The following is a 16,860-nucleotide window of genomic DNA, read 5'->3' as shown; positions in this document are numbered from 1 at the left end:
TCGTCCTCCTGGAGCCCCTGAAGAACAGTTAACTAAATCAGGACAATAATCATAACTGAGCACTCGAAGCAGAGGCTGGGTGTCTGGTCACTCAGGACGGTTCAAGCCTCATCCTGTAGGACAGACTCCCCCAGATCCGACCAGAGCGCCACCATATCTGTTATGTGTGGCCAGTTTCATTCCATGCACGACAACATGGTCCCCCACCATGCAGGGGGCCCCTCGACCCAGCCCCCTGGATGCTTGTGACAGCGAGCAGCTCTCCCCACAGGCAGTGAGTGTAGAGGGGTGTAAGGACGGGGTCAGGGCTCCTTCCCAGGGATGGCGGCTATGGGAGGCATGGTGGCTGGCCCTCTGCCCGCGGTGGACTCGGGAGGGAGGGCTGACTGTGTGTGTGAATGGGCAGAGTTGGTGCTATGGAGGTTTTGGGGATCTCCAGGACGGAGGGTGGCCCAACAGAGTTCTGGGAGGCAGTCACCACCTCGTGGCCTTGCTGAGACCTGGAACCCTCAGCCAGGGCACTCCATCTTTCAAAGCTTCTTGGCTGCATGCGTCAGGTGGGCAAGCTCAGGAAGGTTAAATGCACCCGTGCTGGCGGAGTCCCATAAAAGGGGATTTGGCATCAAAAGGAGGAAAAAGGTTCAAAGGGGATTTATCATGGGGTTCAGAATCACGGATGTGAGGGGCGGTAGTGGGGACAACAGACAGAAAAGTTTCCCCTTCCCATACTCACAGTCCAGACACGGCAATAGCCAAATTCCAAATTTCTAGGTATTCTGGACTCAGAATGGGGAATATCATACGAGACTTAGGGGGATAATGCCCTTATCTTCCTATTTTAAGGGAAAGAACAAACTGAACCTTCTATGCAAAATAGGATGATGATCCTGGTCCTCCCAGTAAGAAATAAAATAAGTAGCCTCCAGGCATTCCTTTCCGCCAGAGGAGCAATTGTTTTTTAAGTAGCCCTTTCGTGCCCAGTCTATTACTAAACCATATGAGTCGTTTTTTGGGGTTTGTTTTTTTTTTTTTTTTTTTTTTTTGAGACAGTGTCTTGCTCTGTCGCCCAAGCTGGAGTACAGTGGTGCGATCTCAGCTCACTGCAAGCTCCGCCTCCCGGGTTCACGCCATTCTCCTGCCTCAGCCTCCCGAGTAGCTGGGACTACAGGCATCTGCCACCACGCCTGGCTAATTATTTTTGTATTTTTAGTACAGACGGGATTTCACTGTGTTAGCCAGGATGGTCTCGATCTCCTGACCTCATGATCCACCTGCCTTGGCCTCCCAAAGTGCTGGGATTACAGGCATGAGCCACTGCGCCCAGCCGAGTCATTTTTTAATACTACTGCATGTGAGTTAACACAATCATTCCCAAATTGAAGTTTTAGATGGGCCCTCAAAATTTTTAGGATATGGTTTTCCTACAGGTTTATATTGAAAGTATGGGGTATCTCCTATTACTCCTCTTTTTATTTGTCTTAAAGGAGAAAGGGAGAGGCCAGAGACCAAATGTCCCCATTTCCCTATAGCTAATCTCTCTGGAAGACAAGCAGCCCAGACTTGAGCTTCTAGATGGATACAACCAGGTGCATGTCCAAGGCACAGAGGAGGGTATTTATAACCCATAGTAACATTAAATGCAGTGCCTTCTCCTGGCTGAGCGGGGCAACGGTCATCTGTAGTTCCAGGCATCCACACACTATCGTTAGTATAGATTTCTGCAGGAGCATCCATCCAGGTGAGAGGTCGAATAAGTGGAGGAAAAGGCACATATGCCCAATAAGAATAATTTTGTGTAGCAGGTAAATCAGTTTAAGGGGAAACTGGTGAGACAGAAAGTGTAAGGAAGAGAATTATTAAATAAAACCTATTGTAAGTGAGATCCAGTGCTGAAGGAGGAAGAGAAGAACAGAGGGATGTTATTTTCAGGCTAATAGAAATGGTGAGATTTTTAGGTTCGTAAGGAGAAAAAGATAATTAGGAGAAGTGGGATTAGTTAGAGGGGTTTACGTTGCCATTAGGGAGGATTGAACCAGACCCATTTTGATTTGGCGTGCCAGTTTCTGAGGAGTCGGTACAGATCTCATCAGGTATGAGGGCAGTCTCTGACGTGAACGTCTCTTCCTAATGGTTTTTATTGTCAGTATTCACACGAAGTTTAAGTCTCCTAGTGGGCACCCAGACGGGATTGACGATCTCCTGGTAAAACACAAGCATACCCTCTTCCCCACGTTATAATTGTTCCAGGTTCCCAGGTATTGGTTTGGGAGTTTTTCCATGACACTGGCTTGCCTTCGTTTAGGGAGAATTTTTTGCCTGTATAATGGCATTTAGCTGTAGTCAGAGTATTGTTTTTAGGAAGATTTAGAAAGCTTAAAGTAAACAATGCTAAATATAATTGGGAGTGGGGAGTAGTTAAATTATGCTTTTAAACCAGCCTTGTCTTCTTTTACAGTAACTTGAAGAGGTTTAGTAATTTTTTCACGTTTTGGACCGAGACCAAGTCTGGAAACAAACCCCATGTTTTCCATTATATGTTGACTGGGAGCACTGTAAAAGTTATGTGGAATATTAATTTCAGCCCCACTTTGTGCCAGCAAATCTCTGCCCCGAAGATTAATGGGGATGGGCATGATATAAGGCTGAATTGTTCCCTTTTGACCATCAGGGCCAGTGCAAGGCAAGATAAATATGCTCTGGTGAACTTCTTCAGCTTTTCTAACACCTTCTAGTCTCATGTTAGTGGGATGTTTAAGCCAGGAGGAAGGCCATAAATTAGAGGAAATAATAGAAACATCAGCCCCAGTATCAACTAGGCCCTCAACCTTTTTTCCTTGAATGTGTATGGTGCAGGTAGGCCATTGTTTAGGAATTACATTAATCCAATAAGCGGCTTTTTCACCGCTGGAGCCCATCCCAGGGCCCCATGTCTTATCTCCTTTGTTTAAAACAATATTAGGTAGTAAAAGTAATTGAGCAATTGACTCACTGGCCGGAATGGAAACAGGAACTTTGGCAGACACCATAAGTTTACATAAGTTTAATCTCATCAGAGGAATCAGAATTAATGAGACTAGTATGAACTATGATACCTTTAGTATCATGATGTGGATGCCCTGCCTAACACCAGGCCCACTGAACCTTGAGGTAAAGGGCCAGTGACCCCCATGGGGACAATTAAAGGCAAAGAATTAGGTAGTAAATTTAGAGGAATGGTACTACAGAGATCGACCGCCCTGCTGCCTACTGTGGAGGTAGACAAGCATTGTACTGAGACAGAAGAAGAGGCTGGGACCCATCTGGATTGGCTGTAGGTAAATTTGTTTGTGCTGGGGGCTGCGTTGGGACTGCTTGACACGAAAACACAACATTGGTCTGAGTCTGAGGTGTCCCATTTGATATTGGGGCCTGGGACTGGCCTTGCTTCCTGTTTCCCTGGTTCTGTGGCAAGGGATTTTCATCTATATCAGACTGAGTGGCAAGTACTTGCCCAATGTTTACCTTTACGACAACGCAGGCAAACAGTAGCAGGAGCATTTGGCCGTGTTTGTTAAGCCGGCTTGGCCGCTTTTAAGTTTTTAACAGTGTAGTTTTTTTGGGTATGACCAAGTTGGCCACAATTATAGCAGGCTCCAAGAAAAGAATCAGTCGAGCCAGTTTGGTTGCCGTGCTTCATGGCCGGTGCCCACAGAATAGCTCTGTGGGTCTCCGATCCAACGCCTTCACGAGCTTTAATATATGCAGGCAACACCTCAGGATCAGGTAAATTTTGACGTAGGATGGAACGCATGGCCATTTTACACTCATGGTTCGCATTTTGAAAAGCCAGCATATGAAGAAGAATACCTTGAGTGTGCTCATCAGAGACAGATTTTTCAACAGCATCTTGTAATTTAGCTAAAAAATCAAGATATAATTCATTGTGACCCTGTTTAACAATAGTAAAAGAAACAGGAGTTTGGCCTGGGGTGCGTAATTTATCCCAAGCTCTCATACACACCTTTGTTACTTGTTCCGTGGTGAGAGCATCAAAGCCTAAATGAGCGGTAGTATCAGAGTAATTATTGGAGCCTGTGAGCTGAGCCTGAGTAATTGGAATGCCATCAGTCTGATTTAGCTGAGCCTGCAGGTGGGCCTCCTCTGACCACCAGGTATGGAATTGTAAATGCTGAGATGGAGTTAGAACAGCTTTTGCCAAAAGGTCGCAGTCTATAGGAAGCAAAATGACCTCGGTACAAAGAGTCTGTAATACCGTTTTAACATATGGAGAAGTAGGACCATACTGAGTACAAGCATCCTTGAATTCTTTTAAAAAGGTAAGATTGAGTGGCGTATATTGACACACTTGTACCCCTTGAGCATTAGGAGGTTCCAGCATGACCGAATAAGCCCACGCCTCTAATCTACTTGTTTGTTTTGGCGTAATAAGCATTGCATGAAAGTTTCAAGAGCAGGCACATGAGATAGAGTTGGCATAGAAGTGACAGGAAAAGTATGTACAGATAAGAGAAACTGAGATTGAAGGGGTCGGACTGGTATAAGAGTGTGAGAAAGGGGCATTGGGGGAGCAGAAGAGGCAGAAGCATACTGGTGATTACTGGCCCAGTCCTGCACAACCAGAGTGGCAGGGGTGTCCCTGCATGAAGAAGGGTACAGAGAAGCAGGTTGAGTGGATGGCAAAGTGACCGGTTGAGGGACCAAAATGATAGGAGGGTGAGGGGCTGTGGTGGATGGGGGAGGGCCTGCAGAATTATAGGTAAATTGTAGTTTGGATGGCTCCGGAGGCAAAGACTGCAAAGGTTTGGAGAGGGAAGAGTTAGCATAGATATGGTCCTGGGCTGTCTGAGTTGGGGCCGCAGGAGCTACAAGTGTCGGCTCTTCGTGAAAAGAAATAAGATCATCAGGGGGTGATGTTAAGCCAAAGTCACTGGAGTTAGATATTGAATCCTCAGTATCATCAGGTGGGGGAGGAGTAGGCAAAGGGAGGGGCTGAGCAGATAATGAAGGCTGAGTGGGAGAGGAAAGCTGAGGAAGAGGTAGAGGGTGGCCAGATTCAGAAAACTGTGGTAACTGCAGGGTGTCACGGGATTGGTATGTCATTAGGATGGCACGTACCAAGGCCCAATCACCCCAAACAGTGACGGGAACATAATTTCCTGTTGGGACCAGTTCTCGGAATTTTGCACCAACATGATCCCATAGTTCCACATCTAACGTTCCCTTTTCAGGAAACCAAGGACAGTGTTCTTCCACTGCCCTGAATAGGGTGACCATATTTTCCATGGGAACCCGAACTCCCCCATTTTAACAGGAATTTAATATAGCAGAGATAAGCATAATGTTTAGACTCTGCGTGACCCATAGTTACCCTGGACGATACACAGACAACTCACCAATCGTCAGGGAGCCGAACAAGCATTTCTGTGGACTGGACCAATGAACATTTCTCCGCACCTACCAAAGGGAATCGGGTTCCCACATGCACTTAGGAAAAAGAAAACCACGTTGGGCGCCAGATATTGGGGGAACCTGCCCCTAATATTTCAACGTACGTTCTTTCTATTTTCTGTAAGTGTCAGCCGGCTGAGAAATAAAGAGTACAAAGAGGAATTTTATGGCTGGGCTGCTGGGGGTGACATCACGTATCGGTAGGACCGTGATGCCCACCTGAGCTGCAAAACCAGCAAGTTTTTTTAAGGATTTTAAAAGGGGAGGGGGTGTACCAACAGGGAGTAGGTCACAAAGATCACATGCTTCAAAGGGCAAAAGGCAGAGCAAAGATCCCATGCTTCTGAGGAAACAAGACAAGGGCAAAATCAGAACTCCTGATAAGGGTCTATGTTCAGCTGTGCACATATTGTCTTGATAAACATCTTAAACAACGGAAAACATGGTTTGAGAGCAGAGAACCAGTCTCACCACAAATTTACCAGGATGGAGTTTTTTCCCCACCCTAATAAGCCTGAGGGTACTGCAGGAGACCAGGGCATATTTCAGTCCTTATCTCAACCGCATAAGACAGACACTCCCAGAGTGGCTGTTTATAGACCTCCCCCCAGGAATGCATTCCTTTTCCAGGGTCTTAATAGTAATATTCCTTGCTAGCAAAATAATTTAGCGATATCTCTCCTACTTGCACGTCCATTTATAAGCTCTCTGCAAGAAGAAAAATATGGCTCTTTTTGCCTGACCCCGCAGGCAGTCAGACCTTATGGTTGTCTTCGTTTGTTCCCTAAAAATCGCTGTTATTCTGTTCTTTTTCAAGGTGCACTGATTTCATATTGTTCAAACACACATGTTTTACAATCAATTTCTACAGTTAACACAATTATCACAGTGGTCCTGAGGTGATGTATATTATCAGCTTACGAAGATAACAGGATTAAGAGATAAAGACAGGCATAAGAAATTATAAAAGTATTACTTGGGGGCCCAGGCACGGTGGCTCATGCCTGTAATCCTAGCACTTTGAGAGGCCGAGGCAGCCATATCACAAGGTCAGGAGATCAAGACCATCCTGGCTAACATGGTGAAACCCTGTCTCTCCTGAAAGTACAAAAAATTAGCCAGGTGTGGTGGCGGATGCCTGTAGTCCCAGCTACTCAGGAGGCTGAGACAGGAGAATGGTGTGAACCCAGGAGGCGGAGCTTGCAGTGAGCTGAGATTGTGCCACTGCACCCCAGCCTGGGCGACAGAGAGAGACTCTGCCTCAAAAAAAAAAAAAAGAAAAAAGTATAAAAGTATTACTTGGGAATTGATAAATGTTCATATTGAAATGAAATCTTCACTATTTATGTTCCTCTGCCACGGCTCCAGCCAGTCCCTCCATTCGGGGTCCCTGACTTCCTGCAACACAGGTGTGAGCCACTGTGCCCAGCCTAGGGGTGCAGTTTTTTTTTTTTTTTTTCTGAGACAGAGTCTCACTCTGTTAACCAGGCTGGAGTGCAGTGGTGCTATCATAGCTCACTGCAGCCTTGAACTCCTGGGCTCAACTCACCCTCCAGCCTCAGCCTCCCTAGTAGCTGGGACTGCGGGCCCTGCAGTTTCTCCTTTTAGAGTAGGAAGACCTGAACTGTCCCAGGCTTGGAGTGGGTGGGCGATGTAGCCCCTGAACAGGAGCCAGAATGACAACACCTGCTGCCAGGAAACAGCTCAAGATAGAGCAGCCATACAGGAGGGTCCCTGAGGTGGCACCCTGAGGTGGCCAGCCTGCCTGTGGGTGCACATTTTGGGGGACCCTTCCACTTGCCCTCACTGGTGCAGTGCTGCATTCTCTTGGGCCTTGCTATGAGCTCTGGGCTCCTGCTCTTTGCTGGCCTGTACCAGGCAGTGGGTTCAAAGAGGAGCAGAAAATTAATGGACAATATGTCAGAAGGCAGAGGCAAGGCAGACACTTGCTGGGGCCAAGCCCTGCAGGTGGAGAGGGTATGCCTGGCTAAAGTGGGTGAAAGGCAAGGTTATGAGGTTCTCCAGGACACTGGAGTGCACAGGTGATGTGTCCCCAGGTAACGCCTGCCACCCAGCCCTTCCTCCCACAGAACAGCATCTGCCCTACCCACCTTTGAGGTACTTTGGGGTCCTTACTTCCCAGCAGGCTACCCAAGCCCTTCCAAGTGCTTAAAGGCAGATTTCCTATGCTTGCAAACGACTGCCCTATGCCAGTGTTTATCAGCCCGAGAGGGCTCCTGGGTGCGCACAGGGGGCGAGCAAGCTGCCCAAGATAAGCACATCCATACAGACAGCTGCTCACCCTGCCTGATAGCAGACAGAGGGGGCACAGTGCGAGGCTGCAGGGCAGGATGACCTAACGAGGGCCCTGCTATGGCAACAAGAAGGACAGGCACCTGCCATGGAAGGTAGGGACGTTCTGAGCAAAGCTTCCGGCTACCAGGCAGCTGGAGGAGAGAGATGCTTCTCCATCAGCAGGTTCATGCTCCCCGGGGGACCTGGTGGCATTTTCTCCCTGACCAGCAGTCCTTGGTTCTCTAGACTTATATTAAAGCCATTAGAATAATTTACAACAATTTAGGCCTTTCCAGAGCCCTTGAGTTGAATTAGGAATTGAGTGTGCTTTGGACTGGCTGTTGGAACCGAGTTGTGGCTCTGTCAGTTCCCGCAGGTGCGCACACATCTCACGTGCACTCAGAGGCTGGCTGCCAGGTGAAACAGTGGGTGGGTTTGGTTGTGGGGCAGGCTCGCTGCAGGCCATGGCCTGAGTGCCTGGATGCAGCTTCCCAAGCTTTCTCAGCTGTGAGCCAGGGCTCCTCTAGGCTCCAGCTCTTGTATCCTTTAGGAGTGCATGTTCTAGACCTGTCTGTGGGGCATCTGCAGGGCCAGGGTGTGGAGAGACATGACACTCCAAGTACACTCTCTGCAGCCTTGCCTGCCTAGGAAGGTGGAGGTGGCTGCAAAGATAAGTGCAGCCTTCTCATGGCAGACGCTAGGCTCTGATGCAGGTGTTGGGCAGGTTGCCCAGCCTTGTATGACAGACCCTGCTCTGATCATGGAACCTCTTGACCTTGTCTGAAGCAGCGACCGGCTCCAGATGCTCTGGGAGGGTGGTGCTTCTCATCTGGGCAGGCTCGTGTCTGCAGAGGGGCTGAGGGCACTACTTGTTTTATACCCTAGAGTCTTGTCATCAGTCCCCACCCTGCCCTCACCCCAGCAGACTGATGACTTTCTATTATTTCTTCCTTCCTTCAGCAGGGAGTTGGCTGGTGCCTGGTGCTGGGTGTCCCGGACCTCAGGCCCAGTTCAGTGTACTTCCCCTCTCTACTTCCTCCCTCCACTCCCTTCTCCATCCCTCCCTTTTTTGGCTGCCCCTTGCCTGCCTTCCTCGCCAGTAGCTTGCAGAGTAGACACGGATGACACCTTTTGCAGGCTAAAAAGGCTGAGAGTGGCACTATGTGCAGTGAGCCACCATGGAGGACCAAGGTGAGGCGACACCACAACCAGCCCAAAAGGAATTCCAGGGATGAAACCTGAGCCCAGGCAGCTCTCCCTGTGCCCAGGGTGGCTTCCCTCCTAGCTGACTGCAGCTGGGCACACCAAGACCCTGGCTGTGTGCACTGGCCAGCTGTGAGGGACAGGGGCTGCTTGTGCTTTTATTCTTTTTTTTTTTTTTTTTTTTTGAGACGGAGTCTCACTCTGTCTCCCAGGCTGGAGTGCAGTGGCGTGGTATCCGCTCACTGCAAGCTCCGCCTCCTGGGTTCACGCCATTCTCCTGCCTCAGCCTCCCGAGTAGCTGGGACTATAGGCGCCCACCACCATGCCCGGCTAATTTTTTTGTATTTTTAGTAGAGACGGGGTTTCACTGTGTTGGCCAGGATGGTCTCGATCTCCTAACCTCGTGATCCACCCGCCTTGGCCTCCAAAAGTGCTGGGATTACAGGCGTGAGCTACCGCCCCTGGCCCGTGCTTTTATTCTTGCTCACTTGTGACGGAGGGCAGCCTTCACAACTGAAAGGCACGTGGACTTGAGAATGTTTTAGTCCACCTTGGTGGCTCATGCCTGTAATTCTAGCACCTTGGGAGGCCAAGGTGGAAGGATTGCTTGAGGCCAGGTGTTTGAGACCAGCCTGGGCAACATAGCCAGACCCCATCTCTACAAAACAAAAAAATTTAGCTGGACGTGGTGATCGGTGCTTGTAGTCCCAGCTATTCTGGAGGCTGAGGCTAGAGGATCACTTGAGCCCAAGAGGTAGAGGCTGCAGTGAGCTGTGATTGTGCCACTGTGCCCCTGTTGTGGGGGCCCTTCCGGGTCTATGTCCCAGCCCTGTGCTGACCGTGTTCCTTCTCACCTTTCATCCCTCCCCCAAGCAGGGCAGTGGACTACAATCTTCTGGGTGACAGAGTGAGATCCTGTCTCAAAAATAAATAGAATAAAAAAGAAAATATCTTAGTTCTGTGTCTGGCTGAGAACACTGGGTGAGGTTTGAGTTCAGAGTGGTTGGTATGGTGTGCGTGTGATTTGCAAAGATGATCACACACGCCCACGGCCAACCTCACCACCATATGGCTTGGTCTCTGGATTTGCACAGACTATGTGTATCGAGTCACTCTTTCTGCTCTGTTGTGTGGTGTCTTGTCACCCCTGACCATCACAGAATGGAGTGTCCAATCCTGATAAAATTGATCCTGTACCACGTTTAACCAGACAGACAGTCCGTCCCACCTCTCATCCCTTCTCTCAGCAGGTCAGCGGGACTATGATCTCCTGGTGGTCGGCGGGGGATCTGGTGGCCTGGCTTGTGCCAAGGAGGGTATGTATTCTGTATACTTTGTGGCAAGGCCTCGAAGCTTTTAGGGCCCCTAGAGAGGGTGGTGCTGTCCAGAAAACGTCCATGAGCAAAATGCATCGCCTCCCTGCTGGGGTCACCCCAGTGGCCTCTGTGTTGTGGCTTGTTCCCTGCCACTCTCCAGCTGTCTGCTGTACCCAGCGGCCGCCGTGGCACTTCATGGCTGAACTGCCTTCCTCAGCTCCAGGCCTCCAGCTCTTCTGCTTTACTCACAGTGACAGCCCCAATCCGACTAGTCTCAGCTCCCACCACTCACACCCTCCGCGGGCTCCCCACTTTCCTTCACGTGCTTCTGGACAGTCCTCTCCTTCACCTTACTGTGGCTGTCACCCTGCTTGCCTGCTCTCTGCCCCTGCCCGGCTAGCTGCGAGGCTGGAGCTGCACCCTCCTGCTTGTCCCTGTCCTTGTTCTTAGTGCTGGTGCCTTCCCCCAGGGCCCATGGTCAGTTCTGCTGGGTGAGTCTTGTACTTGGCCTGGCACCCATTGAGTAAAGATATTGGGCGAACGGTCTGGACCCAGAGTGTCCAGAGATGACACCTTGCAGTTCTCTGCTAACCCACGTGATGCACAGACCACCAGCACTTTGCCAGACTCTGTGCCCTGCTGTAGGAGTTCCTGGTCTGCTCTGGCCATGTCTACACAATGATAAGAGGGCAGGTGTGGTGAATGGGGAGGGAAGGGGATGAGAGGGAGGTAGGGCTGAAATGAGAGGGAGTTAACTGGGCACTTTGGCCCTGAAGCTGTGCTTCTCTGATGTCCAGTATTGGGCTCTAGAAGCATACATGCTGTAAAAGAAATCCACTACTCTTGCTCCGTGGGGGCCGGGGAGTGTGTAGGAACCTGGGAAGTCTCCTGGCCTATTGGGGATCCGCAGAGGCACCCAGGATCAGTGCCACACTGTACTCTCAGAACCACTCCCAGAAACGATGGCGCAGGCAGCCACGAGGCCTAGTGCTGTTCCTTTTAGCAGACCGGGCACCTGGGCTGTGCGTTCACTCCCATGCTGGGAGTGACCAGCTGCAGAGACCTGCATCCCCTTTAATCCGGAATGTGGACAGCTCCTGGGTATGTCTCCGCCTTTCATGAGAGTGGCATTTCCCTGCAGAGGATGACGTGGTTTTGTGGCTTTTTTGAGATGAACTGTACCTATCAAAATGGGCAACCTGATCATTCTTGATGTGTGCATGTGTCCGTGCAGCCAGTACCGCAGTCAAGATTGGCGAGTGTGTCCTCCACCCCCTGTTAGTCCGCCAGGGCTGCCGTAATAAACAGACTGCCATAACAGACTGGGCGGCTGAAACAACACATGCTTATTGTCTCTCAGTTCTGGAGGCTAGAAATCATCGAGGTGCGGGCAGGGCTGATTTCTTCTGAGGCCTCTCCCTTGGGCTGTAGATGGCAGTCGTCGTCCCTCTGTGCATGTCTATGTCCTAATCTCTACCTGTACCTGTCCTAATGGATCAGGTGGATGCCCTTTTATTTTGTTGGCTTTTTATTGGAGACAGAGTCTTGTTCTGCCTCCCAGGCTGGAGTGCAGTGGTGTGATCTCAGCTCACTGCAACCTCAAACTCCTGGGTTCAAGCCATCCTCCTGCCTTAGCCTCCCAAAATGCTATTACAAGTGTGGCCACTGTACCTGTATATGGCCTAATTTTTTTTTTTTTTTGAGATGGAGTCTCGCTCTGTTGCCCAGGCTGGAGTGCAGTGGTGTGATCTCAGCTCACTGCAACCTCTGCCTCCCGGGTTCACGCCATTCTCCTGTCTCAGCCTCCCGAGTAGCTGGGACTACAGGCGCCCACCATCACGCCCGGCTAATTTTTTATATTTTTAGTAGAGACGGGGTTTCACTGTGTTAGCCAGGATGGTCTCAATCTCCTGACCTCATGATCCGCCCACCTCGGCCTCCCAAAGTGCTGGGATTACAGGCGTGAGCCACCGCGCCCGGCCTATGGCCTCATTTTAACTTAACTACCTCTTTTTTTTTTTTTGCAAGCGAGTCTTGCTTTGTCACCCAGGCTGGAGTGCAGTGGTGAGATCTTGGCTCACTGCAACCTGTGTCTTCTGGGTTCAAGCGATTCTCCTGCCACAGCCTCCCGAGTAGCTAGGATTACAGGCACCTGCCACCACACCTGGCTAATTTTTGTATTTTAGTAGAGATGGGGTTTCACCATGTTTGTCAAGCTGGTCTCGAACTTCTGGCCTCAAGTGATCCGCCTGCCTCGGCCTCCCAAAGTTCTGGGATTACAGGCATGAGTCACCGTGTCCAGCCAACTTAATTACCTTTTTGAAGACCCTATCTCTAAATACAGTCACATTCTGAAGTGCTAGGGTTTAGGGCTTCCACATAGGGATTTTGAGGGGATATGGCTCAGCCCATAACACCCCAACATTTTCTGAAACCTTGGCAATTCCTTCCGGCTTCCCCCACTTCTGCATCCTAGGCAACCAGGCATGTGCTGTCTGTCACTATAGTTTGCATTTTCTATAATTGCGTATAAACGGAATGCTGCTGTATGTCATCTTCCTCTTCTGGCTTCTTTCACTCAGGGTAATGACCTTGAGACTCATCTTCGTTGGCGCGAGTGTCGATGGTTTCTTGCTTTTCATTGCTGAGTAGTGTTCTATTTATGGCTGTGCCGTTTTGTGTACGTGTTCCCCTGTAGCTGGACACTTGAATTGTTTCCACCTTTTGGCCATTGTGGACAGTATTGCTGTGAATGTCTGTCTGTGTGTTTGTGTGGATATATGTTTTAAATTATTTTGGGTAAGTGCCTAAAAATGGACCAGCTGGGTCGTGTGGTATATCTCTTATTTAGGTATTTTTTCATTTCTTTTAGCAGCATTTTGTAGTTTCTTTTTTACTCAAGTTTTTTTTTTTTTTTATTAAAAAAAAGAAAGATGAGGGTCTCTCTGTGTTGCCCAGGCTGGTCTCAAAATCCTGGGCTTAAATGATCCTCCCACCTCGGCCTCCCAAAACGTTGGGATTACAGGAATGAGCCACGGTGCCTGGCCTGTGGTTTTCAATGTATACGTCTTTCACATATTTTATCAGATACATCCCTAAGTGTTTCATATTTTTAGAATAGTTTTATTGAGATATACCTCACATTACGTATGCATTTGTCCCTCGGTACCCGAGGACGATTGGGTTCAGGAACCCCCGCTGTTACCAAAATCCATGGACACTGAAATTCGTGCATACTGGAGTCAGGCAGTTGGCCCTGCAGCACCCACAGATACAGAGTCAGCCCTCTGTATATATAGTTTTGCATCCTATGAATACCGTTTTTTTTCTTTTTCTTTCTTTTCTTTCTTTCTTTCTTTCTTTCTTTCTTTCTTTCTTTCTTTCTTTCTTTCTTTCTTTCTCTTTCTTTTTTTTTTTTTTGAGACAAGGTCTCGTGTGTTGCCCAGGCTGCAGTAAATGGTGCAATCTCGGCTCACTGCAACCTCCACCTCCCGGGTTCAAGCGATTTTCCCACCTCAGCCTCCCGAGTGACTGGGACCACAGGCGCCACCATGCCCAGCTACTTTTTGTATTTTTTTGGTGGAGAAGGTAGGTTTCGCTATGTTGCCCAGGCTGGTGTTGAATTCCTGAGCTCAAGTGATCCATCTGCCTCAGCCTCCCAAAGTGCTGGATTACAGGCATGAGCCACCACGCCCAGCTGAGTACTGTATTTCCAATCCGAGTTTGGTTACAGATTTGGAACTTGCTGATATGGAGAGATAATATATATATATTTTTGAGACCGAGTTTCGCTCTTGTCACCCAGGCTGGAGTGCAGTGGCATAATCTCAGCTCACTGCACTCTCCACCTCCTGGATTCAAGCAGTTCTCTTGCCTCAGCCTCCCGAGTAGCTGGGATTACAGGTGCCTGCCACCACGCCCAGCTAATTTTTGTATTTTTAGTAGAGACGGGGTTTCACCATGTTGGCCAGGCTGGTCTCGAACTCCTGACCTCAGGTGATCCGCCCACCTTGGCCTTCCAAAGTGTTGGGATTACAGGTGGGAGCCACTGTGCCCGGTCAAGGGATTATATTTATTGAAAAAAAATCCATGTATGAGTGGACCTGTGCAGTTCAAACCTGTGTTATTCAAGAACATTTTAGTTTCTCCCCAAAATACCCTGTACCCATTAGCAGTCAGTCTCTTCCCCCCTCTCCCCAGCCCCTGGCAACCACTAATCTACTTCCGATATCCATGGATGTGTCTGTTCTGGACATTTCAGCTGTTTTTTGGTTGTTTGTTTGTTTGTTTTCAGACAGGGTCTGACTCTGTTGCCCAGGCTGGGGTGCAGTGGCACCATCTCGGCTCACTGCAACCTCCACCTCTCGGGCTCAAGCAATTCTCCCACCTCAGCCTCCCGAGTAGCTGGGATTACAGGTGTGCACCACCACATCCAGCTAATTTTTTGTATTTTTAGTAGAGACGGGGTTTCACCATACTGGCCAGGCTGGTCTTGAACTCTTGATCTCTCAAGTGTTCCACCCACCTTGGCCTCCCAAAGGGTCGGGATTAACAGGTGTGAGCTGCCGTTGTTTTGTTTTTTGAGATGGAGTCTCGCTCTGTCACCCTGACTGGAGTGCAGTGGTGTGATCTTGGCTCACTGCAACCTGTGCCTCCTGGGCTCAAACAATTCTCCTGCCTCAGCCTCCCGAGTAGCTGGGACCACAGGCACACACCACTATACCCGACTAATTTTTGTACTTTTAGTAGAGATGGGGTTTCACCATGTTGGCCAGGCTGGTCTTGAACTCTTGACCTCAGGTGATCCGCCCACCTCGGCCTCCCAGAGTGCCAGTATTACAGGCATGAGCCACCGTGCCTGGCCTCTTTGCATTTTCTTTTTCTTTTTCTTTTTCTTTTTTTTTTTTGAGACGGAGTTTCGCTCTTGTTGCCCAGGCTGGAGTACCATGGCACAATCTCGGCTCACCGCAACGTCCGCCTCCCAGGTTCAAGCAATTCTCCTGCTTCAGCCTCCTGAGTAGCTGGGATTACAGGCATGCACCACCACGCCTGGCTAATTTTGTATTTTTAGTAGAGAAAGGGTTTCTCCATGTTGAGGCTGGTCTCGAACTCCTGACCTTAGGTGATCCACCCGCCTCGGCCTCCCAAAGTGCTGGGATTACAGGCGTAAGCCACCATGCCCGGCCCTGCACTTTCTTGATGGTATCCTTTGTGCCACAAAAGTTTTAAATTTTGGTGAAGTCCTAATTTATCTATTTTTTTCCTTTGTTGCTTATGATTTTGGTATCATAGCTAAGAAATCCAAGATCACAAAGATTTACACCTGTGTTTTCTTCTAAGCATTTTATAGTTCAAGCTCTTACAGTTAGGTCTTTGATTTATTTTGAGTTGCTTTAGGGTTTATGGCATGTACCTTAACTTGCCAGTCTACCCTTAAAAAAGCATACATCTCTTCCACCCCTCCTAACCTTCATTCTGTTATTATATCATGTGTTTACTGTTACATGTTATAAATCCACGATACATCATTATTATTTTTGTTTAAAATATACTTAAATCGTGTGAGAAAATCTCACATACTCACCCATTGTATTTCTGTGCTCTTCATTCCTTTGTGAGGATCCACATTTCCATCTGGTATTTTTCTTCTACCTTAAGGGCATCCTTTAGCATTTCTTGTAATATGGCTCTGGGGGTAATGAATTCTCTCAGCTTTTGTATGTCTGAAAACGTCTTTATTTTGCCTTCTTTTTTGTTGTTGTTGTTTTGTTTTGTTTTGTTTTTTGAGATGGAGTCTTGCTCTGTCGCCCAGGCTGGAGTGCAGTGGTGCGATCTCAGCTCACTGCAAGCTCTGCCTGCCGGGTTTGCGCCATTCTCCTGCCTCAGCCTCCTGAGTAGCTGGGACTACAGGCGCATGCCACCATGCCTGTCTAATTTTTTGTGATTTTAGTAGAAACGGGGTTTCGCTGTGTTAGCCAGGATGGTCTCCATCTCCTGACCTTGTGATCCGCCCCCCTTGGCCTCCCAAAGTGCTGGGATTACAGGCGTGAGCCACCATGCCTGGCCCCCCGCTTTTTTTTTTTTTTTTTCAGTACTTTAAAAATTTTGCCCCTCTGACTTCTGGCTTGCATTGTTTCCAGTGAGAAATCTGCTACTATTTTTATCTTAGTGTCTCTGTAGTGTGTCTTGGTTGCTTTTAGGATTTTCTCTTTTCATTGGCCTTGAGTCCCTCCTTCTTCCCCTCACATGTGGGGACTTTTAATTCCATGTATATTAGGCTGCATGAAGCTTCCCCACAACCTACTGATGCTGTTTTCATTAGAAACATTTCTTACTCTGCGTTTCATTTTGGATAGTTTCTATTCCTATGTTTTCAAACCCACCAATAAAAGATTCTGCAACATCTGACCTGCCATTAATCCCGTCCAGTGTATTTTTCATCTCCTGTATTGTAGTTTTCATCTCTACAATCCAGCTTGAGCCTTTGATTATATCTTCCATGTTGCTCCTGCACTGTTTGAACATGCAGAATGGCTAGTGGGGCAGTGAGCTGAGGAGAAGGGACAGAGGGGAAGCTCGGCTGTTGGGTCTACGGGAT

At 48.7% G+C, this 16,860-nt stretch overlaps 1 protein-coding gene across 6 annotated transcripts in view; it reads left to right on the top strand.

Moving 5' to 3' along the window:
• TXNRD2 (thioredoxin reductase 2) overlaps positions 1-16,860 on the top strand; it is a 67,526-nt gene that overhangs the window by 583 nt on the left and 50,083 nt on the right. For 4 of the 6 annotated variants that reach the window (XM_063603442.1, XM_063603440.1, XM_008966665.4 and 1 more), the window contains exon 2: positions 10,194-10,262. In XM_063603442.1, coding sequence (XP_063459512.1) covers positions 10,194-10,262 — 69 coding nt within the window. The remainder of the gene's footprint in view (positions 1-10,193; positions 10,263-16,860) is intronic. The other 2 variants (XM_063603441.1, XM_063603443.1) reach the window with 1 other exon arrangement.

The sequence above is a fragment of the Pan paniscus genome, chromosome 23 (assembly GCF_029289425.2).
Source record: "Pan paniscus chromosome 23, NHGRI_mPanPan1-v2.0_pri, whole genome shotgun sequence".
Lineage (NCBI taxonomy): Eukaryota > Metazoa > Chordata > Mammalia > Primates > Hominidae > Pan > Pan paniscus.
This window is presented reverse-complemented; position numbering and strand designations above follow the sequence as displayed.